General features: G+C 41.4%; 1 protein-coding gene across 3 annotated transcripts; it reads left to right on the top strand.

Moving 5' to 3' along the window:
• The first annotated feature begins 616 nt into the window (after positions 1–616).
• SEC22C (SEC22 homolog C, vesicle trafficking protein) lies at positions 617–23948 on the top strand. Of its 3 annotated transcripts, none has more exons than XM_032699625.1 (8): positions 617–691; positions 5607–5690; positions 6183–6392; positions 10046–10209; positions 13263–13445; positions 18277–18395; positions 18991–19056; positions 20309–23948. In XM_032699625.1, exons 3-8 carry the CDS (start codon positions 6211–6213, stop codon positions 20507–20509), a joined length of 915 nt encoding a protein of 304 aa, XP_032555516.1. In that variant the 5' UTR covers positions 617–691; positions 5607–5690; positions 6183–6210; the 3' UTR covers positions 20510–23948. The 3 variants fall into 3 exon arrangements, with proteins under 3 accessions (XP_032555516.1, XP_032555535.1, XP_032555526.1); XM_032699644.1 differs by having other exon boundaries at positions 670–691; positions 5607–5647; XM_032699635.1 differs by lacking the exon at positions 617–691 and adding an exon at positions 1572–4192.
• The last annotated feature ends 177 nt before the right edge of the window (positions 23949–24125 follow it).

Here is a 24125-nt window from a genome sequence, read left to right as displayed (position 1 = left end):
CCCCATCCCCATCCCCACACTCCATCCCCATTCCCACACCCCATTCCCATCCCCATCCTCGCATCCCATTCCTATTCCCATCCTCATCCCCACACCGCATCCCCACACCCCATCCCGTCCTCACACCCCATCCCGACCCCCATCTCCACATCCCCACATCCCCCGCATTCCCGCGCCCCATCCCATCCCCACACCCCATCCCATCTCATCTCATCCCCGTACCCCATCCCATCCCCACACCCCATCCCATCTCATCCCATTCCCGCACCCCATCCCACCCCCACACCCCATCCCATCTCACCTCATCCCCGCACCCCATCCCATCCCATCCTCGCACCCCATCCCACCTGATCCCATCCCCACACCCCATCCCACCCCACCCCATCCCATCCCGTCCTCACACCCCATATCGACCCCCATCTCCATCTCGACCCCCATCTCCATCCCCACACCGCATTCCCGCACCCCATCCCATCCCATCCTCGCACCCCATCCCATCCCGCCCCATCCCACATCCCGCCCCATCCCACATCCCGCCCCATCCCACATCCCACCCCATCCCATCCCGCCCCCGTCCCGCCGGTCCCTCCCCCGTCCCGGCTGTCCCCGCGCTCTCTCCATGGCGGAAGCGGGCGGGGCCGGGGCTGTGGCGGAGCCGGAGGCCCGAGAGGCCGCGGGACGGGCGGGGACGGTGAGTGCGGAGGGTCCGGGCGAGCACCGACCCTCTTCTTCCTCCTCTTCCTCCTCCGGCCCCTCCGGGACCCGGGACGGTGTGTGTGGGGAGCGAACCGGGGGGACTGGGGTGATATAAGGGGGTGTTTGGGGGTCCTCCGGCAGGGAGGGGAGGTTTGGGGTGCTTGGGGGGGGTCTGGAGGGCGATGAAGGGATTTGGGGGGTGTAGGGATGGGGTGGGGGTGAGCAGGGGGATGTGTGTGTTGTGATCCCGTTGTAGGGGCGGATGTTGGATTTGGGGTTCCTTGGAGGGAAGGAAGGGCCCTGGGGGTGAGCTGGGGTGATGTGAGGGGATGTTTGGGGGGTCCTCTGGCAGGGAGGGGAGGTTTGGGGTGCTTGAGGGGGTCTGGAAGGCGATGAGGCGAGTTAGGGGATGTAGGGATGGGGTGGGAGTGAACAGGGGGATGTGTGTGTTGGCGTTGGGATCCCGTGGTATGGATTTAGGGTTTGGGGATTTCTTGGGATGCTTGAGGGGGTGTGGGAGGCCATGAGGGGAGGTGGGGTGTTGGAAGGTGTGGGGATGGGGTAGGGGATGGGCAGGGGGATGTGGGGATGGGGTGGGGGTGAGTAGAGGTGTGTGTGTTGGGATCGTGTTGTATGGATGGATGTTGGAATTGGAGGTTCCTTGGAGTGCTTGAGGGGGTGTATGGGAAGGGAAGAGCCTTGGGGGTGAGCTGGGTGGACTGGGGTGAGCAGGGCTGATGTGAGGGGGTGTTTTGGGGGTCCTCTGGCAGGGAGTTGAGGTTTGGGGAGCTTGGGGGGCTGTGGGAGGCAATAAGGGGAGTTTGGGTCTTGAGGGTTGCTGTGGTGGGGAGAGGGATGTGTGTGTTGGGATTGGAATCCTTTGGTGTGGATGTTGGAGTTGCGAGTTCCTTGGGGTGCCTGAGGGGTAGAGGAGGAGGATTTGGGACTCTGAGTGGGATTTAGGTTGGGCTGGGGATGGCTCGAGGTGAGCTGGGATAACATGAGAGTTTGGGACCTGTGGGATGGGAGTAGGATTTGGTGGTGTCTGGGATGCTCGAGGACTGTAGAGGGGGACTTGTCAGTCCTGATTGAGGGGGGCTGTGTGTGTGTTTGCTTTCAGGGTGTCTGTTTTATTGAAGAGTGTGGAAAAGGGGTTGTTTTGGGAATTTTAGGATGCTTAACGTGGGGGAGAAGAGGCGTGAACAGGGTGTAATGTGAGTGGAGCAGGATGGATGTGGGAAGGGTCCTTAGTTGGATGGACTGGTGAGGGTACAGGGATGAGCTGGTGGGCTTTGGGAGGCTTCAGCTGGGTGGGGTGGCTGTATTTTTGGGAACAGGTATAAAGTGTCTGGTGTTCCTGACAGATTAAGGTGAGGCAAAGTTTCAGAGCCTCACCTGAAACCAGAGTTGTTCTGGTGTGGTTTGGAGGCCTGTCCATTGGGACAGTGGGATTGATGGAATGCTGGGGTTTGAGGTTTGTGTAAAATGCTTCATTCCTGATAATTCACAGGAGTTTGTGTAGACAGGAGATTTGTGATGGTAAAGGTTTTCTACACGCTTCCCTTTAGGGATAAGGATAAAGCCTGGAGGATTTATAGGAGCCTGTAAGCTCTGGATATGCACAAATCCTGTTTTAAAATATAAGATAACACCGTGCTTTCAGACTGCTTTAATTCACTGCTCAGTCTGGAGAGTGGCTCTTGTTGCTGTGGGTCTGTGATGTAGCTGGTCAGCACTGCTGGGGGTGTGGAGGGAGAGAAGTTGGGATGGAGCAGGTGGATACAGCTCCTGCCATCTTAGAAGATGAGAATTTAACAGTGGTTTGGATTTGCTTGTTTATATACGTGAGAAGAGGGTAAAATCCACCTTGTGATCCCACAGAGATGTAGTAACTCTCCCTCATGAACCACATCCCAGCTGTTTTGTTTTCTTTGGACTGAAGCCAACCCCTGAGCTGCAGCTCTGTTAAAGGTTTTGTGTTTGATTGAGTCAACCTGAATCTCTCTTGTAGTCCAGCATCCCACCTGTAGCTGTCCATGACTCCCTCTGGAGATTGCCTGCCTGAGGAAAGATGCTTTAGTGCAGTAGTTATGGTTATGTGTGAAGCTGTCACATGTCCAAAAAACTTCACAGGCTGCTTCAGGACCATGGTAACATCCACTAAAGCTTTCTGCTCTTCATTCAAGAGGAAGGTCAGGACTGGAAAAAATAGTTGGATGTTGTTGTGTTTGAGGCTTGGATGCAGAAAGAAGGGAAATGTGGCTCTGAACAGGGAGGGAAGTCAAATACTTGAGAGAAATCCTGGTAGCAAGATATGTCTCGTTAGTGTTGTGCTGTTCCTGGAAGGAAACTTTCTTCTTTTGATGGTTAGATGGAATAATTTCTGAAAGATCTGTATTTTAACATCATTCCCCCCATGAACTATGCACTGGTTTCCATTTGCTCTCAGAGCCTTTTGAGTAGATTGTTTCCTGAGTGCAGGCAATCAAGCAGGAGTTTGTGGATCATGTGGGGAAGTGTGGGCCCGGTGAGTTGGGTCTAATCTGCTTACCCAGAGGAGTTGTGTAACAGTGTAGTAAAGTGCAAGGGGTCTGATTAAGGCTGCCTTGATAATCCCCAGGCAGACACTGGAGAGAGTTGTCTGCTGCTTAGGAAGTGAGGGAGGGAGGAATTGTGCTTCAGGTAACCTAGACACCTACTATGGAAACACACCAAAGAATTGTTTGTTCTAATAGTGGTAAATGTGTGCTGTTTGAGTCCTGCACTAAACAGTTTTATTTTAAAGTGTTGTTGGGTGTACAGATGCTTTAAATAGTGAAAAATCAACTTTCTTTGCTTCAGTCAGAAATTACAACTTGTTCTCCTGAAACAATTGGTCAAAATACATCTCAGTGTTCTGGCTGCTTTGTGCCAGTAAAATAGGTGTTCTGATGTTGGTGTGACGTTATTCATTGTGAGTACAGCAGGATTTGATATCTGCCCAGTCCAGAGACACGAGTACTTTGCCCACGTTCAGGACCCAAGGTCAAAGACCTGCCACGTACAGGTGGTTGCAGATCTTTGTGCTCCTGACCCTGAGCAAACAGAAGGAGCCTGGAGGAGGAAAGGGCAGTAGATGTGGAACAGGAACAGCGTCCAGTCACTGGGTTACAGGCACACCTTGACCAGTTTGTGACAGTTTGTCACGGGTGACGTGGCAAAAGTGGCTTGCAAGTAGTTAAAACTGCCAGGGAGGGGACATTGGTAACTGTCACAAACTCAGAGCACTCTGTGCAAGGAACAAGAGGCTTCTGACAAAGGAGAAGGAGAACCCAAAGCCTCCTTGGTGGGTGTTTTGTCCCAGGAAGGGGTATGGATTCATTTCTGCAGTGAAACCTGGCAGTTAATTTGGAATTTGGCTGGTGGGGACCCACAGCAGATATTTCTCAGGAGATCAGAGGATCCCTCTGATGGGCAGCTGATACTCAGGGACAGCCTCGTGCCCTGCACCAGGGAGGTTTGTGTGTCTTGGGAAGCTGTACCACTCTCTATGTGCAGTTGGTGATGTTAACCTTAGTGATGAATAAATATATATATATATTTAATTTTAAACTCTTACTGTTAGTGGCACAGGGAGCCGAATAGTTTCATAGGCCAGATAGATTTAGAAAATGTATTTAATTTTTCTAAGCTTGGTGCTTTTTTGTTTTCCTGACCATCTTTTGCCTGTTCTGGAATTATTTTGGAGTTAAACTTCATCAGTGCTACCAGCTTTTCACCATTAAACTGTGCTATTCTGAGCAACTGTGCTTAAAAGCTGGCTGTGTTAAAGTTAATATTTCTGAGTTAGCAGGTGTATTTTTTGGTTTTATTTCACTTGTATGTTAATTTTCTGCACTGTTTCTTTCGTGGCTGCTACCACAGCACATTAAAGAACAATGTGATGTTTCAAGCTGACTTATAACAATCTTGATTATTGTTGAAATTCTTTTTGCTGGGTGTTGACATGAGGTTTTTGTGAGCTTGGTTTGATTTTACTCAACTGGATAAGAACTATGAGAGGGCACAGTGGAAAAGGAATAGCATCTAATTCTTCGATTTCCATTTTAAAAGTTTAAAATAGCACTTTTCAAGAGATGTCTGGTCTTCTGTGGTTTTTATTTGCTTTTCTAAGGGAACAAGTTGTGTGCCATCGTGCTTTCTGATAATTGTAGTTGCTTTAACCTGCTGGCAAATTGCTGCCACCTTGGACAGAGGGATTGTTCCCACAAATTGTGTGGAAATGATTCTTCTGGAGCAGAAATGAGATCTTCTTAGTGCTGCCTGTGGTAGGAACTCAACCTTTATTAGAAATCAGAGCAGTTTTAAGAGTTTCTGTTGCCTGAACTAGAAGAGTTTTTGCTCCCTGGACTTCTTAGACACGAAAAACATGTTTTGATGAGACACATTTCAAAGATACTTTGAGCATCCTAATGAATTGTGTGATACAGGCCTGGTTAAAACAGTCCTTCTCTATCTAAAGTTTGAGTTCACAGGGTGATTTTGTTTCTTTCTTTTTACTCCCTAATGCTTTATTTATGTAGTTTGCCTGAAGCCAAGTAAATGCCTTTATTTTTCCTTTTTTTTTTTTCCTTTTTCTTCCTCGACTTGTTTCTGATAATCCCTTAAAATCCACTGATTTAGAGCTGCTCTTTTATTGGGCTAAATTAAAAAAATTATGATTGGGGCATCATAAACATTTTGCATATCATTTCATAGTGTCTTTGAATGTGTGTAGAAATTAATATATTAATTAATAAGAAAATAAGTTATTTGTTTTCCCTTAGGCAAAATACTTTCTCGGATATGTTTACCCACTGGAGGGGAGTTCTTATAGTAAATATAAGTTATTAATTAGGTGTTTTTTAATGTTCATTATGGTTCTCTTTCAGATATTATGTGAGCAGCTGTGTTAGTCCTCTGGATCCTCATGGTATGTCTGAAGGACAGATCTCTGCATGTTCTGAATGTACCAGGTAAATCCCAATAATAACTTTCCATGGGAGTTTGTGACCAGGAAGACAAGAGAGGGCAGCTTTTATTCTATATTTAGCCCTAGGTGAGTCTAAAAAGAGCCTGACAGGCTGTAGCCTAAAATTTATTCTTGGATTTCTGTGTTACAGTAGAAAATGAGGGAACTGCAACAGTCCTGCAGCTGTTTGCAATTCCAGAGCTGCAGCAGGTCCATAAATAAGAACTTTGCTCAGCGTTTCTGATGCTTAAATAAAGCAAAGCAGGGAAAAGAGGGATGTTTTCCAGGTAGATAATTCCCCTGTCAAATCCCCTGCCTCACCTTTCAGTCCGAGAGAGGCAAAAAATGGACACAGCCACCACGGCAGAGGTGGTGCAAGAGGTGCTGTTCAGTCTCAGTGCTGAATAAACTCTTTCCCTGACGTATTCCCGGCCGGAATTTTGGCTTGGAAGCTTTCTCACCTCCCCGAACCCAACGTGTGCCGTTCCATTTTCAGGTTGTCCTCATGAATACTCCAGTGGAGAATGTCCCTGATCTTCTTTGCCTGCGTGGTGAGGGTGAGGGACGGGCTTCCCCTCTCGGCCTCCACGGATTTTCATTTCAACCAGGACTTTCTGGAATGCAGGAAGAGATTGAAGGCCTTGTCCTCAGTCCTGGCACGGTACCCAAGTCGAGGCACAGCAAAGGGACGTGACCTCAGCATCCAGTAAGTCCCTGGTTGATTTATTTTTTTTTTTTTTTGGGGCTTTTATTTTTGAAATAATTATCTTGGGAATGAGGAGAATTTTGGGTATGGTCTCTAGGGCCTGATTCCAGTCTGAAACCCCACTGTGCCTGTCTGGGTTGTCAGCTCCAGGTATTTTGAAACCTTATTTCTCAGCACACAGCTCCTGCTCAATTTAGTGAGCATATGCTCTCTAAATGTATATTTTGTATATTTTATATAAATATCTATTTATATATTTTCATACATACACTTACATATTAATATGTAAATGTTATATATCCATACTAATGTATTTATATGATTCTATATATATTTTATATATTTTTACATATATTTTATATATATTTTATATATATTTTATATATATTTTATATATATTTTATATATATCTTATATATATCTTATATATATTTTATATATATCTTATATATATCTTATATATATCTTATATATATCTTATATATATTTTATATATATTTTATATATATTTTATATATATTTTATATATATATTACATATATTTTACATATATTTTACATATATTTTACATATATTTTACATATATTCTACATATATTCTACATATATTCTACATATATTCTACATATATTCTACATATATTCTACATATATTCTACATATATTCTACATATATTCTACATATATTCTACATATATTTTATACATATATTTTATACATATATTTTATACATATATTCTATACATATATTCTATACATATATTCTATACATATATTCTATACATATATTTTATACATATATTTTATACATACTCTATACATACTCTATACATACTCTATACATACTCTATACATACTCTATACATACTCTATACATACTCTATACATACTCTATACATATTTTATATATAAATCTAAAATATATAAAATTATATAAATTATATATATAATATATAATATATATTATATATATTATATATATTTTATATTATATATAAAAAATATATAAATATATATATTATATATTTTACAAATATTACTTAAAATTTATATATTTTATAGATAATTTATATATACACAGAAATTTATATGTTATATATTATATTTATATAAATGGTTTATAAATATATATAAAAATAGATTATTTATTTTACTATATATTAACACTTAGTCACACTATATTTAAACACCTACATATTTACACATAGGCATTCACACATACATATTTCCACATACATATTTACATTGTATTTACACACATTTATACTTTTATATGTATTTTGCTTGTTTTCATTTGTTGTAGCAGAGCTTTCTGCTCGTTGGGCAGTGCTTGTTACTGTTTGCAGTTGGATTATCATGGATTTCTACTTTTTTAAGATGGCATCCTATTGCTTTGGAATGAGTAAGTTTAGGAGAAGAAAGTTATTAAAGAAATTAAGAAGAAAGAGATTAAGAAATTTATTTTAAGCTCATTTAAGAAATGAGTTTTAGCTTGTGATTGCATTTCTGGTGAGCAAATGTGAGAAAACTTGAAGTGACCCCAAGCTAAATCTAAGCCTCCATTTTTGGGGGAGTGGTTGGAGAAAAAAAAGATCCACGAATTTGCTGTGAAACAGTTGGAAAAGCAGAGATTTGCATTGGAATTCCAGGTCAGTCCAAGCAAAATTGTGGCCTTTGATGGCAACAAGTCCTGCTGCTTTTCATCTCCTGTCCCTGCAGAAGCTGCTCTGCTCTGGCTCTGGAATGAGAGGAGTGCAAAGAGATCCGTGGCAAAAGGGCCATAAATTACTGGCAACTTGGAAAAGGTGGTTTTAGGCAGGAATGGTGTTGATCCTCAGCTGGGAGCTGGGAATAGTAGGAATTTGGGGAACCTACCCAGTGTAACTGGGCTGTCAGAGCCAATCAAAACCCTGAATCCCAAGTAACAACCAAATAAAAATGGGGTAAAATAGAAACCACGAGAATGAAATGAAGTTGGGATGAAATGTATGGATAACAGGAGAGGGAAAATCCAGGGGGAGAAATGTTTCAGCTTCAAACCTGTGGTGTTTGACTGGATTACTGCTGACAAAGGGCTGAGCTGGAAGAGAGGATCTCCCTGATAAGGTTCCTGGGAGGAATGGGGCCCATCTCCCAGTGGAAAGTTCAACGTAAATGTGGGACTCTTGGACATAAGTGTGGGACTCTTGGACATAAGTGTGGGAATCTTGGACATAAATGTGGGAATCTGACATACATATGAGAAACTTTGACATACATATGAGAAACTTTGACATACATATGAGAAACTTTGACATACATATGAGAAACTTTGACATACATATGAGAAACTTTGACATACATATGAGAAACTTTGACATACATATGAGAAACTTTGACATAAATATGAGAAACTTTGACATAAATACGGGAATCTTTGACATAAATATGGGAAAGTTCAGTATAAATATGGGAATCTTGGACGTAAATGTGGGAATCTTGGACGTAAATGTGGGAATCTTGGACGTAAATGTGGGAATCTTGGACGTAAATGTGGGAATCTTGGACGTAAATGTGGGAATCTTGGACGTAAATGTGGGAATCTTGGACGTAAATGTGGGAATCTTGGACGTAAATGTGGGAATCTTGGATGTAGATGTGGGAATCTTGGACGTAGATGTGGGAATCTTGGACGTAGATGTGGGACTCTTGGACGTAAATGTGGGACTCTTGGACGTAAATGTGGGACTCTTGGACGTAAATGTGGGAAACTTCGACGTAAATGTGGGACTCTTCGACGTAAATGTGGGACTCTTGGACATAAATGTGGGACTCTTGGACATAAATGTGGGAATCTTCGATATAAATGTGGGAAACTTCGACATAAATACAGGAATCTTTGACATAAATATGGGAATCTTCGACATAAATATGGGAATCTTCGACATAAATATGGGAATCTTCGACATAAATATGGGAATCTTGGACATAAATGTGGGAATCTTGGACATAAATGTGGGAATCTTGGACATAAATGTGGGAATCTTGGACATAAATGTGGGAATCTTGGACATAAATGTGGGAGTCTTGGACATATATTTGGGAAACTTCAGCACAAATATGGGAATCTTTGACATAAATACAGGAAGCTCCAACATAAATGTGTGAATCTTCGACACAAATATGGGAATCTTTGACATAAATATGGGAATCTTTCATGGGGAGCAAGGAATGCATCTGCTTACTGGGAACAAGCTTCCTTGGTTTTACATTTTTTTTTGTTTGAAATTTGGAGACCCACTGAATTTTCTTTCAAAGTTGGTTTTCTGACCACCTTATTCCTTATTAATGTGATTTAAAGCCAGCCTGGGAGAAAACGTCCTCGGTTTGGACTGATGTACCAATTTAATAAAGTCTGTGTGGTGATATTCAGTGTGCTCAGGTGTCCTGGGCGAGTTGAGAATAAATAATTGTCTGAGAATAGATAAATAAACCTCCAGGGGCTGCAGGGCTGTGACAACAACAACAAAAAAAACCCCATTTTTTTGCAGCCTGCTCCTTCAGCTCCGTCTGTACGTTTTGTGTTGACGGAAAGCACAGTTTAATCCTCGTCTTCAGCAGCACTTTTACCTTTTTATGGTGATATTACTCTTTTATTTCTTTGCTTCTATCCCAGCTTCCTCTCCTCTGGGGATGTTGCCTGCATGGCAATCTGTTCCAGCAGCTACTCCACCATCATGGCCTTCTGCTTCCTGGAAGAGCTTCGCTGGGAATTCTCTGCTTCCTACGACACAACCAGCATCAACTTGGCTTCCAGGCCATATGCTTTCATTGAATTTGGTTGGTAACTTCGGCCTCTGACTGTAAAAATTCTCTGCCTTGCAACTTTTATGGTGTTAAATAATGTTTCCAGGCCAAAGCCTGGTTGTGCAAGTGAACCTGGGGGTGCCTTTGCCTGTGTGTGTGTATTTTGAAACCTTGTTTCTCAGCACCACAGCCCCGAAGCTTCTGCTCAGTTCAGTGAACATAGATATTTATAGGCTTCTAGATAAATACATATTTATAGATGATACACTTATATATAATATTTTATATATTATATTTATATAAATGGTCTATACAAATATATAGAATTATTTCATTACAAAAATATTTATAAATTATTTATATTTATAAATTATATATATTACAAAATATATACAATTATTATTATAACAAACATACCTAATTATTATTACAACTATATTATTATTATTATTATTATTACCAAAAAAATTATTTTTTTTATGATATATCAACACAGTCACTTCGTATTTATGCACATACATATTTACATGATATTTCCAAGTATTTATATTTTTAGATGTATTTTGCTTGTTTTCATTTGTTGTAGCCAAGCTTTCTGCTCAGTGGGCAGTGCTTGTTGCTATCAGCAGCTGGATTATCATGGAATTCTGCTTTTTTAAAAGGGCATCCTGGTGCCTTGGAGTTGCTGAGTTTAGGAGGAGAAATTTATTCAAGAAATTAAGAAGGATGAAATGAAGACATTTATTTAAACTCGTTTAAGAAATGAGTTTTAGCTTGTGATTGCAAGGAAGGGGGAAGACCTTGATGCCATAAACTACTGGATTATTGGGTGTGTAGTGGCAGAGAGTTCATCTGTTATGGACAAAATCCTGTGGTGATTAATGAACAAGCAGAGAAGAACAAGAAATTGATATCTCAGACACTTTAACATAATTAAAAAAATCTGATGAGTGGAGACAGATGAGAACAGGAAAAAAGGGAGACAGAGCAGATTACTGGGAGACAGAATAGATGATTGTGGGCAGCTTTATTTCTGGCCTGACTTACAGTCTCATAAAGCTTCAGAGTCATGCCCAGTGTTTCTTTTTTAACCTGATATAAATGGTTTTTCTTGCCAAGTAGGAGCTGCTCTGCTGAACCTCACACACAATTCCCTTGCAGTGAGAAACTGCCCTGGGAGAGGATGAAATCCTGCAGTGGGTTTGCACCCTTCTGGCCAGATTTCAGTCAGTTTTTTTTAAGCTCATGCTTAAAGGATTGAGAAATCCACAAGGAAAGCTTATTAAACAGCCTTCTTGGATTTTGGGTGCATTCCCTGCAGGGCACATTACAGCCATGATGTGATTTTAGATTGAGATCCACATTATTCCTTTTTCTTTTTTAACTTCAGTAGGAATTAGGGAATTTCTACCTTCTTTTGATTGCATGAGGGTCTTTTTTTTAAAGAAAAAACACATCTTTTTTTTGAGTTTTACTGTTATACTTTGTTATTGAGTTTACCTAATATTGCTGTGTGATAACTGATTTATTTATTTAATCATCTTCTTCCCTGTGTTTGGATCTAAGAAGCACTTGATACCTGAGATCTTAGCCTTTTGTCTGGTAGTCATAGATATTATTATGATTATCATTATCATGATCATCATATCATTATTATAATTATTTTAATTATTCATATAGCTTATAATTATTCTATATTATACATATAGATGTAGATATTCATTATGTACATATAATGTAGATATTCTTGCCTTCTCAACAGGCTGACATGGTAAAATGTAGGATTTTTCCCTGCTTGTGGCACTGTGTATTCCAGCACAACAGAACTAGAGTTTAAGCTATGTTTTAGAATAGAAAGAATATGTAATTAATTAATAAATACATAGATATAAATGATATGTAAATATTAGATATTTATATAGAATATTTAAACAATATGTAAATAATGTAAATAAAGATATAATTATAAATAATATAAACGAGTACATAAATATAAATACTGTATAATGATACATGTAAATAATATATAATATATAAATAATATAGAATATATACAAGCTATAACAGTAGCTTAAGCACAACATGCTACAGGTATTACATATATATAATTTCCAGTATGAGCTGTGGGCAACCTGTGCAATATTTGATATGGATTTTACTTAGGGGAATAAAATGCAGAAACATTCATCCTATAAGCATTTGAAATAGGTTGAATTTGCCCATATCTTTCCACAGTTAAACAGGAAATAGCCCTACCTGCAGTGAGTACTTGGAGGAATTCCCTGCTTGGGCTCAGCACAATTCCTGTCAAACCAGCAGCCACAATTGTGGAAAGGGATTTGCTTGTGACTGGTGTTAAATTGACAGAGTGAGAGGTGAAGGAGAGTGATCTGTGCATGGATCTGTGGCTTGGACATTGAGGGAATCACTGTGGAATTGCCTCTGCTGGTCAGAGCTGCTTCATGACTCAGATATAGATTGAATTAATTTGCCTCTGTGCTGGGAAAATCCTTGTCATGGTCAAAGCACAGGAATTGCTTCTCGTGGTAGTTCATGGGTGGTTTAAGATACGAGTTGACATCCACCCTGGGATGTGAGGACTTGTTTGCAGTCCACTGGCAGGATGTGGGGATTAAAATGTCCAGAAGGCTGAAAGAGGACAGGTTTAGACTGGATATTAGGAAGGAATCCTTGGCTGGGAGGGTGGGGAGGCCTTGGCACATGTTGCCCAGAGAAGCTGTGGCTGCCCCATCCCTGGAAGTGTCCAAGGCCAGGTTGGAGCAACCTGGTGTAGTGGAAGGTGTCCCTGCCTGTGGCAGGGGGTGGAACAAGATGGTCTTTAATGTCCTTCCATTTTAGGATTCTGTGATGTACAGTACCTCGAAGAAGTATTTTTGTTTTCCCTAACCAGCAGTGGAATTTTATACCCGAAACTAATAAGAAATGAAGAAATTAAAAACAATTAAAAAAGACCACCACGATATCATTAAGGATTTCCCTAATTAAGATTTAATAATGTAAAGGGTTAATAATTGAGCAGTTGACTTTTGCAGAGCTGACTGAAGCAGGTTCCTCTGTTGTTCCAGACAACATCATTCAGAAGGTGAAATTCCATTTCAACAGTACCCGTGGCTCTCGAGCCAAGGCCAACTGGGAGAAGGTGGAGGAGGAGCTGAAATTCCAGCCCCCAGTTCAGCTGAAACTGGAGGACACGGAGCTGCTGAATGGGATGACCAATGGTGGGCACTCAGGAGTTCATGTGGAGGTTGGTAAGTCACTGCTACACAAGGTGACAGCAGATATCCCGACCCTCACTCTGCAAATGGCACACAACAGGTCCCTTTTGTGTTGAGAAATACATATTTTTTATCTTGTGTATGAAGCAGAAAAGACTTTTCTGTCATAGGAGGCAATATTTGGAATTTACATTACAGCAGGTAAAGGTAATTAGTGCCTTTAAGGACCTGTGGTGGTGTCTTTTTCCAGCCTTAGATCAGCTTCTCTGTATGGAAAATTGTTTCTGACTGGACGTGGTATTTGCCATGTTAAATTCTCCTGCTTTTAAAGTCCGTGTTTGTTCAAATTTCTATGGCAAGAGGAGCTCAAATGATTCATTGCTTGTGCAAACTCATGATAAAAGATACATAATTGTAATCTGAATGAGTTTCTTCAGTCTTGAGACAAGAATGGTTGAGGAGAATATGAGCTGAGGGTAAAACTCTTGTTCCCAGGCTGTCTTGAGTTGTTCTCCCCTCTTTGCTTTCTCCTTTGACCTTATTCTTTAAAATTTAGTGCATTTGCCTAAAATTCTGAAAGAGGATTTGTGTATCTATATGAACAACACGTAGAGCCTTGACAAGAGACTTTTCTGTAACAAAACCTGACATTTTACCTGCTGTTGTTTAGGTTGGAAAACACCCTTGAGATCATTGAGTCCAACAGGAAACCAAACACTGCCAAGCCCACCACTAAACCCTTCCCTGCTTTAATCCTATTAACATGGTGGTTTAGATGCAGCTGGAGTGCCATGAGCTTGTATTTCCTCCTTTTTTTTTTTTTTTTGTCGTTCTTGGCTTATGAAACACTAATAAAATTAAGTTCCACTTGCTCAATCTTATTGTTTGTGATGGATGAGCTGGAATCTAATTTGACATAGGTATTTTAAATTAAAATATAGCAGGGCAGTGGCCAGGAAGAATTAAAAATAGAATTGAAAGGCCTGTATTTGCCAGTCAGGTTTGTGAGTGCTCCTCAGAGCTGTCCTTGAAGGTTAAATCTTTTCATGATGTGACAGGGTGTAGAAATTCTTTACACTGTTTTTTTTCCTTTTGAACAGCTTCAGTGCCAGTAAATATTTGCAATCCAGTCTGTGCCCACAGATCAGAAATACATTTCCAGTTCCCCCATATTCCTAATTGCTTTCCATCTGGCTTTTTATTTCTGGCTCTCCTCTCTGCTCTAACCCAAATACTCTCACAGATTGTTCTGCCTTTATTTTAAGGATGGTGTTTGTGTTCATCTGTTTCCCTCCTCTGGAGTCGGCTTTCCTGGCTTATGTCTCTCCCCTCTCATCATTCCCTACCAGCTGAATCCCTGCTTTGCTGCTCTAAGTTTAGCTGTGTGCATGGTGTTTGTTCCCAAATTGATGTTATTTATGTGATGGCCCTGCTGTTCTTGAAGGGCTGTGGTTGCAGGTGAGCAGGATTTCATTGTGTCTGCATTCCCTAGTGCAGATAGATCAGTCCCTGGGTTCTCTAGTGCAGATTCATCAATCCATGGGTTCTCTAGTGCAGATTCATCAATCCATGGGTTCTCTAGTGCAGATGGATCAATCCATGGATTCCCTAGTGCAGATGGATCACTCCATGGATTCCCTAGTGCAGATGGATCACTCCATGGATTCCCTAGTGCAGATGGGTCAATCCATGGATTCCCTAGTGCAGATGGGTCAATCCATGGATTCCCTAGTGCAGATGGATCACTCCATGGATTCCCTAGTGCAGATGGATCAATCCATGGATTCCCTAGTGCAGATGGATCAATCCATGGATTCCCTAGTGCAGATGGATCAATCCATGGATTCCCTAGTGCAGATGGATCACTCCATGGATTCCCTAGTGCAGATGGATCAATCCATGGATTCCCTAGTGCAGATGGATCACTCCATGGATTCCCTAGTGCAGATGGATCACTCCATGGATTCCCTAGTGCAGATGGATCAGTCCATGGATGATCAGAGAATATCCCTCTCCTCACATGGCTGTAACTGGCTCCTGGATTCTTTGGAGCCCTGTCAGCTCATCCCCTGGCTCTCCAGTTTAGTGTGAAAAGGGATGGAAAAGTCAGGGCAGTTTTGTCCTTGTTAGTGTTTATGGGAACAAGAGCTTTTTCTTCTCTTTTATTTCCATTCTTCTATTGGTTCCTTGCTGTGTTCACTAAACCCAGCCCAACTCTTGCTAGAAAAGCCCTTACACTGATCCACACCTACCCGAGCCCAGCTGCTGCTGCAGGCCCTCACCTTGTGCCATGGGGTGGGCACAGCTGATGGTGCCCTGGAGGACACAGGTACAGCAGAAATGTGAAGTCTGAGTAGCTTTCTGTGAAGAGGGAAGAGTTCTCTCATCAGAACTGGCTCTGGGAAGCAGAACAACTTGTGCAATTTGGCCAGTAAACGTGCTGGGAAATTATGCAGCTCCTCTTGATGAATGTTCCTAATGTTTTACAGGCACACAGGGAGTCCTTCAGAGTCCTTTTTAAGGTGTTTTTTGAAGCTGTCTCACATCTCTTGTCTTTTGTGTGCTTGTATTTCATTCTAAACTGTTTGAGTCTGATTTCATTTCTCACTCCTGATTCTCCTTATCCAGAGCTTTGAGTGAGTGACTCACTGCCAGCCCCTTGTGCTGTGCCTCGAGGAGGCAGCACAGAGTGTTGGTGTTCAATGGGCAGAGGCCTCTGCTCACAAAATCTTTTATGGGCAGAGGTTTCAATTTCTTCCTTGTGTGAGGGTGTTTTCACAGAGCTGCTCTGTGCATGTTCAAACCTGCAGGTGCATTTTGCCTGGGTGCTCCATAACCCACAGTTCCCCAACATTTCTGTGTGGATCTGGTGCTCTGGAATGCACAACTTCTGCACTGGAAGAGTCAAATCAGTTTGAAACCCAGTTAAAATTTATCTGTTCTTGTGCAAAACTGTGCTGTCTTGGACTAAGTGCTTGTACTCTCCTGTTCCCTTATTTAATTTAATAAGCCATTCTAATATGAAATTCTCTTTAAATTATGATTGAATGCACACAGGGAAGTGTGATAATTTTTCCCTTAGCAGGACCAATCTCCCTTTTCTGTGCAGTTTCAGTTTGTGAATTAAACCTCAGAATGTAATGGCAGAAATAAAGCTCCCCGATTTCAAGATCAGTTCTCACAGAATCCAGAGTCTGAACCCTGGATATTTTAATCTCCCCTGCATCTGTGACAGCAATTCTTTTTATCCTCCTGGACTAAGGAAACTGTAACTTTTACCTAATATTCCGTGCTGCAGAAGGAATATATGGAGACCTGCACTGTTCTTCCCTGAGGACTGGGAACTCCCGACACATGTAGTTTGCAGGATCCTGTTCAAGGAATGACAGCTGTGCTTGACAATTCTAATTTGTTTGAGAGACATTTTGTGCCTCTGAAGTAAATCTTAGAATCTGAGGAAAAGAAAGAGTCTTTATTTGGAAATTTCTGTGTGAGAGAGCGAGCTGTAACATGATTTAATTGATCAAAAATAGCAGGAAACTGAATTCTGGGCTCAGTGAGTGGACAAAGATGCTGCCACAGCTTCTGGTCAGGGCACTGTTTGGGCCTTAAATGTCACTGTCTGCAAAAAAAAAAAAAGCCAAATTGCCTTTGATGACAGAGTTACACCACTCTGACTGTAATATACAGTAATGCTCCATAAAGTGACACATATCAAATGGAATTACTGCAGTTGCTTTGGAGCTGAAATTGTGGATGTGTGAGTGTGTGCCAGACAAATTAATTACAGAGATCCTTAGGAAAGATGCTTTACATCCCTCCATTAATTTGGCACCAAATGTTTTTTACATCCCTCTCTCAAAATCTCTTGAAGGAGAGGACACTGAACTGAAGCCAGAGTTTATTTCTAATAGCCAGGGTCTGGATACACCTGGACAGGGGGCAGAAGATCCTGAGAGCTGGGGAGGTTTCTTGAGGGCTCATTCATTCCCTCCTGTGTCTTGTGGTGCAGGAGAGGATTTGAATTTGGTATCTGAGCTGCAAACTCCCATTTTTTTTTTTATTAAGCTGGCAGTGTCCTACTTGTGGTGACCCAAAGGCAGGGATGAAATGTGGGGGAGTATCCAGGTGTGGAATCTGTTGTTGGGCAAGCGAGGGAAAACCGTAGGTGGGCTTTGGGACAGCCCTGGATTAGAGGCAGCAGATTCCCGAGTTAAACACACACTTATAATAATTGCTTTGACCTTAATTAGGTGTTTTATCAATGAGGTTATCCTGAAGGAATGGTGTTAGGGAGTGTGGGTGTTAAGCAGTAGTGGAGAAGGTGAGAAAGGAAGGAGGCAGATAATTCCCTACCTGGGAAATGTGGGCAGCCTGAGCCCTCAGAAATACATACATAATTACTGGTTAAGGAAGAGATGAATTGCTGTCTTGCTGTTATGGGTGTCAGGAATCCAAGCCCTTTCCCAGACCTTTGGCTGCTGAAAGGCTTTTCTGCTGACCTGTGAGGAGTGCTGAACATGCTAATCTGCTGTAATAAACACTTGAAAAATATCTCTGTGCAGCATAATGCAAGACATTGATACCAAATGGGTCAAGAAAAATTCTGTTCTTGATCTGTTTAAAAAAATACTCCAGAGCTCTTGCTGATTTCTAGGTGTCTGAAGAACAGAACAGTGTAATGTAACAACAAAAAATGGTTTTTCTGTTCATATTTAGTCTCCTCTGCAGCAAACATGAAAGGTTTTGAAAATGTTTGGAACCCACAAAAGCGGATTTGGGTTGTTTTCTGTTAAAAGATTCAGAGCAATAGTGCAAATTTTCACTGATGTCTGGTTTTCTTTTTTTTTTTTTTTTTTTTCAGTCCCTACTTACAGAATGCAGCCTGTGACCCCCCTGGGGATCCTGTCCCTTGTCCTGAACATCATGTGTGGAGCTCTGAACCTCATCCGAGGAGTTCACCTGGCAGAATATTCATTTCAGGTACCTCTGATGGCACTGAATCCTGGGAATGAGCCAAAGGGAGCCAATTCCTCGGGTAACCATGTTGAGGGTGGCTGTTCTGCTCCTTAGCAGAGCACAAACCTTTCCACAAGAAGTGTTTTGTTTCTCCAGGGAATGTGCAACTTGTTACTGACCCACTGGACCTGCTGTATTTTGTTGCATATCACAACATTTTGCCTTTTATTCTGGTTAAAACTTGTAGAAATATTTTACTCTTGCCAGCCTGGCTGTATTTTTTTTTTTCCCCCTCTCTGTTCTTATATTTTAATTTTAGATCCTTCTCTATGATTTTTTTTTTTTAAACGAACATGAAAGTGCAAACAACATTTTAAAAGCAAAAGTGTCCTGGTTGTGTGCTGACACAGTTTTATTTAGCAGGAACTGTCACATAAGCCTCAGTTCTTGGTGTCTTGTTCAATGATATTGATCTTGGTGTTTAACACTGTTACAGTCAATCAGCATAAACTGAGATGAGAGGTACTTGACTATTTTTGTAGTGTTCTCAAATATCAAGCAGCACTTGCTAAAAACTGTGCCTGACGTAGTTGTTTGTCACTTCTTTTAATCCCAACAGGAGGACCATGAAGGAATTGGGAATGTGATAGCTTTTTTTGTACCTTTTCTAGCCTGTGTTTTTCAGGTATGTTCACTGTAAATAAGATTCTTTCTGATTATTTTGATATTCTAATAAGACAGGGTGATTTTCGGCTAAGCAGAGGTTTTTAATATCCTACCTGAATGATTCCAGTGGAATCACTGGAAATACAGTTAAATATGGCACCAATTTATGGCACAAAATTACACCTAAAATGGCACATAAATACAGTTAAAGGCACAATTTGACCCTTGGCAAATTGCAGTTGAGTGGGATAAATAAATGCTCTCCCAAGCATGATTCTTTCCCAAAGGGATGAATGTCTTTCTGTCAGTGCCAGGCTTAGTGATGGGCTTTTGTAGCATGACCACCTTGAAGGACTAAGCAAATCTTAGCAACTTATTGAAAATGTTTTAATTTACATTGAAAATTACCGTTAATTCTGGTGGCAAATGCAGTGCTTGACTTCCTCAGACTTTTCTTTTCCCTAAGGGGTTATTTTTGCTGACTTTCTTATGCAGAAGTGTTTGAGGAAAATACAACATGCTCCAAATGGGTTTTTCTTGAAAAATTCCTTAAATTCTGAAAACAGTGCTGCACAACCTTTAACTTAAGGGCAATATGTTGTTGGAAAATCTTCAATTTTTAGCCTGTCATCATAGGAAGCTGCAGCAGTTGGGTTATTGGCAATAACATAATGCCTGCAGTGTGTTCATTCCCTTGTGCTGTTGCATTTGAATGATGGTTTGGGGACCACTCTCTGCAGGTTTCTATTTATTTATGGTGTTTAAAACTTGCAGAGGGGTTATTTATTGTATTATTCAGTGTCTTTCAGCCTTCTCACACCTCTGCTCAGGGCAGAGCTTTAAGGTGAATATATTAGTTCAGATCTAAATTCTTGATGCAAGTGGCTTTTCACAGAGCTCTGTCCTGCTTTTTTTCCCAGTCAGTACCTGGAGCCAGGGAAGCTCAATAAAGGAATGTTGCCTCTCATCCTTTTGATTTACAGCAGGCATCTTCCCAAAATGCCTGTGCATAAATTGCAGTGATCTCTGCCTGTGGCACCAGCACAGTTGGAAACTGTGACCTGAAGTGAGAAAGGCTGAGCTGCTCCTGCCTGAGTTAAAAAAAGGGACTCTTCTGTCAGCACTTGGAGCTTTTAGTTTGCTCCTAAAAGGGTTGTTGCTCTTCACACGTTCTCAGCGAGTGGGTTCCACCTGTCCCAGGCAGCAATTCCTGCTGTATCCCAGGGTTTATGTAGTTCAACCCTGACACTGCCTCTCTGCTCCTTTTGCAGTGTTACTTGTACCTCTTCTACAGCTCTGGGAGGAAGGTGAAGACATTTGTGCTCCTTTTCTGTGTCTGTTTTTGCAACATCCACCTCTATGGATTAAGGAACCTCTGGCAAATCGCCTTCCACATGGGAGTGGCATCCCTTTCCTCCTACCAGATCCTGACAAGGCAGCTCCTGGAGAAACAGCCTGACTGTGGTGTATGAAAAAGCACTTGGGGTTTGCTACTCTGTTTTTACAACTGGTTGGTTTTTCTCTTTGTATTCACCTGGCCAAAAATAGCCCGGGGTATTTTTAGAGAGTTGTCACAATGGCTGTTGGAAGGAGGGTAGTTCCAAGCAACTTGAAATAAGTGGGATGCTGGAATCATGTCCAACACCCAGCGAGCGAGGAGTGTCGCTGGGTTTGATGTGGTGACGGTGCACGGGACATCTGGCCAGGTGGCATCAACAGATGGAGGTTCTTAACCATCCACAGGCTTTTACACCTTGACTTCCACCATCCACACAGCATTTTGCCACTTGTCTTTCTGGCTTTGTGACAGTTTGGCAGGTCAGTGTCTTGCCCTGCTTCTGAAAATGCCAAAACTGTGTGGCAAAATGAAGATCGAAGTGATGGGGAACGTTTTTGTCTCTGGAGTTTGTGGAGGGTTGAGATTCTTGGTCAATGTTAGTAAAGGAGTTGTTTGCTGCAGTTAGGTGAGTTCACAATCAGTGGGAAAAATGGTCAGGGGGAGTTTCAGGGTGATTTGTCTGGGTTTTGAAGGGCAGGAAAAGGCTGTGGCTCTTTTAAAAACCATAAAGGCTATAAATATCTCCTGGCTAAACTGCACATTGTAGTTAAGTGTGTGCTCAGTGGTTAATTGCAACAGTGCTTGGGCAGCATAAAATAAACCAAGTGAGTGATCTCTCAGCTCAAGTGGCCTTTGTTTCCTTGGTTAAGGTCACTTTTAGTACAAGGACAATTCCATGTTTGCTTGGTCTGTATGGATAATAAATCTTCCAAGCCTGCTTGTGCCAGGCCATTGACTCCTTCACCTTTTTAGAAGAAATTATGTGTGGCTGGTGGGTAAAAACCCATTTCCAGGAGTGGGAAGCAAGAGCAGGTTCTCTTCATTCTGTAGAACACCTTCAGTTAATGGTGTAGAGTTCTTACACTCAGATGAATTCCTGAGTGTGCACTTTGGAATATGTAGGACTGCAGAGCTGGAACTCTTCACCTCTGCTGCACTGGCTGTGCTGGGATGTCACATACCCAGGTGCAGCAGGGCATTTTAGAGCATAGATGAATAATTTAGGGCTGTCTGTTAAAAAAAAAAATGCACAGCATTTTGATGCAGCAGGGTCGTGGGGATTCAAATTGAGATGTAGAGAACTGTAGGTGTGTTATTGTGGGATTATGGTCCTAAAATTTCCTTTTATTTTTGTTCTTGAGAATTTTTATTTTGGTTTTTTTTTTTCTTTCTTTCTGGGAGCCCCGTTTCGTTCACCAAAGATTTCTTTTCCTCTCACATAATCTCTACCTCTGGTTGCAAAGAGATTAATGAGCAAAAAAAACCACCAAGTTGTGGTTTTTTTACAGAAACACTTAAAAAAATTTACTTCCTTGTGTCTCAGTGACTTTTCCTGACATCTCAGGATGCAAACACGAGTATCAGTGGAGGATCAGACCAGAAATTTGTGGTGCTGTACTTGGGAAGAACTTCTGGATGCAGCTGATTGCAACAAGAGCAGGGATAGGCTGCCCATTACAGCCTGACCAGTTTCTAGGACATCAAGGGACTTAATTCCAGAGCTTTTCCCAGTAGGAAAATGTAGATATTTCTTTTTCATTGCACTTACTGTAACACTAACATCGTAAAAGCCTCTAAATGTGAGGAATAGTCTGGTAGGAATGATGGAGGGATAGAATACAGCTGGAGCTGTGTGCCATGAGGGAATTCCCTTGTGTTATAAGGGAATGGATTAAAGTTTTTTGTCTGTCATTATCCCAGTTCTCTTTGAGTGGAAAAGTGAAGTCAGAACTCAACCACTGTCCTGGAGACACCCAGGTGACCCCACAGATGTGAGGAGTTATAATTTATATACTGCTATAATTTTTCATGCTGCTCAGTCCCAGTTTTCCTTGGGAAGGTTCTTTGTGGGAACTAAGCCACGAGTTTGGATTACAAATTTAAAAAAAAAAAAAGAAAAGCTGAAAAAAAATAACACCCCAAAAATCTGATACTGGAAATGTAACACTTAAAAGGATACTGGATCTGATTGTGTTTTCTAGGAGCATAAACTGGGTGTCAACCCACTGGGTTATCATGGGGAATCATCCTGTGGGGAAAAGGATGGAGGATTTTATACTACAGATGGACAAAACTTTGGGAAAAGGACTTTAGTGACATGACCCAACTCCCTGCTCCTGCCTTTTTAGCCTAAATCTGGCTAAATGATCCAAAGGAGCTTTCCTGTTCCTTGGCTAAAGCCAAGGCTGCTCCAGCTTAAGGCACACAGAGCATTTACAGCTGGGACATTCCTCATCCTTGGACTAAGCTGACTGGAAGAAGCTGTAACATTCCCAATGATTCCCAAGCATCCAGCTGTTTGCTGTGTCATAAAACAAATCCCTGTGCCAGGTGATGTGACCCACAGCTCTGCAGCAGTGGTACAACAAGGTGTCTGGGTAATTTATGTAATTAACATAAAGTGGATAAAGGTTAAATTCAGCTTTCATTTAATTTTTTTTTCCTTAAAACGTTTCAGTAACATGAAACCAAACCCATTGGTTCAGTTCTGCCTTTGCCTAAACTGATATTTTTTTGCTTTGTGGATTAATTGGAGAATGTGAGTGGATCTTTATAATCTTTAGATCTTTCCTACCCAGTGACCAAAGCTCTGCTTTGCTGTTAGTCTTAATCCCTTTGCAACCTTTTTTCCCCCCCCCTGTAATATTTGTAAACCATATTAAGGAATCTCCATGGATTAGTCTGTGTGCACTGACACTGTGCACTTTGTAGCTTTGGATTGGGATTCCAGGATGAGGCAGAGCTCTCGTAGTTGGCCCTATTTTTACTTTTAATGTTGGTATTTAGAGTGGCTCCCACATCCACGTGGTATTTATACAGTTAAACATCTCCTGGTGGAGCAGCAAGAGGAATAGAATAGTTTACATGGATCTCAGTGCTTTAAGATTTAATAAAAAAGAATGACTTGCAGTTTGAGTACATGAGATCTGACTCACAACGTGGGATTATTCCTGTATTGAATCAAATCCCCGGGGAGGAATCCATCCCTTTTTGTTCCACTTTAAACTGTTTAATGTAGTTTGAATTGCATCTTCTTAATTCTGTCAGTTTGCAAGATAAGTCTGCTGGAAACTCTTTTCCTCACCCAGCAGCTCAGCACAAGAAAATTGGCAAAGAATAAACTCCAATAATTTCCAGATTTTCAGTGCTTAGTCACTTTATGAAGCTGATAATTTTCTGTGGATTTCTTTTCCCCCCTTTCTCCCAAAAACCTGTTGAGTTTGTAGAAGGTGGGCTGGTACCTTTTTAGACATTTTTGCACTGTATTAATAATTGAACCTGTGTAAATGTGTATAAAAAATCATTTTGCATGTATATATGTACATATATCTAATAAATGGCTTTTTTTCTAATGGTTGTCTTCATTTAGAGTTTTGAATTAACTGATTATATCAAAACCAAGTTGATCAGCTTTTCATTTTTGGAGGCACCTTTACTGTTCTGTGTGGCATCAGTTGAACTACATAAATACATTTATAAATATGGGTATAGAAACTTTGTTATCCAAGCAAGAGATTGCAGCAGGCTGT

Source organism: Chiroxiphia lanceolata, chromosome 1 (assembly GCF_009829145.1).
Source record: "Chiroxiphia lanceolata isolate bChiLan1 chromosome 1, bChiLan1.pri, whole genome shotgun sequence".
NCBI classification, from domain to species: Eukaryota; Metazoa; Chordata; class Aves; order Passeriformes; family Pipridae; genus Chiroxiphia; species Chiroxiphia lanceolata.
This window is presented reverse-complemented; position numbering and strand designations above follow the sequence as displayed.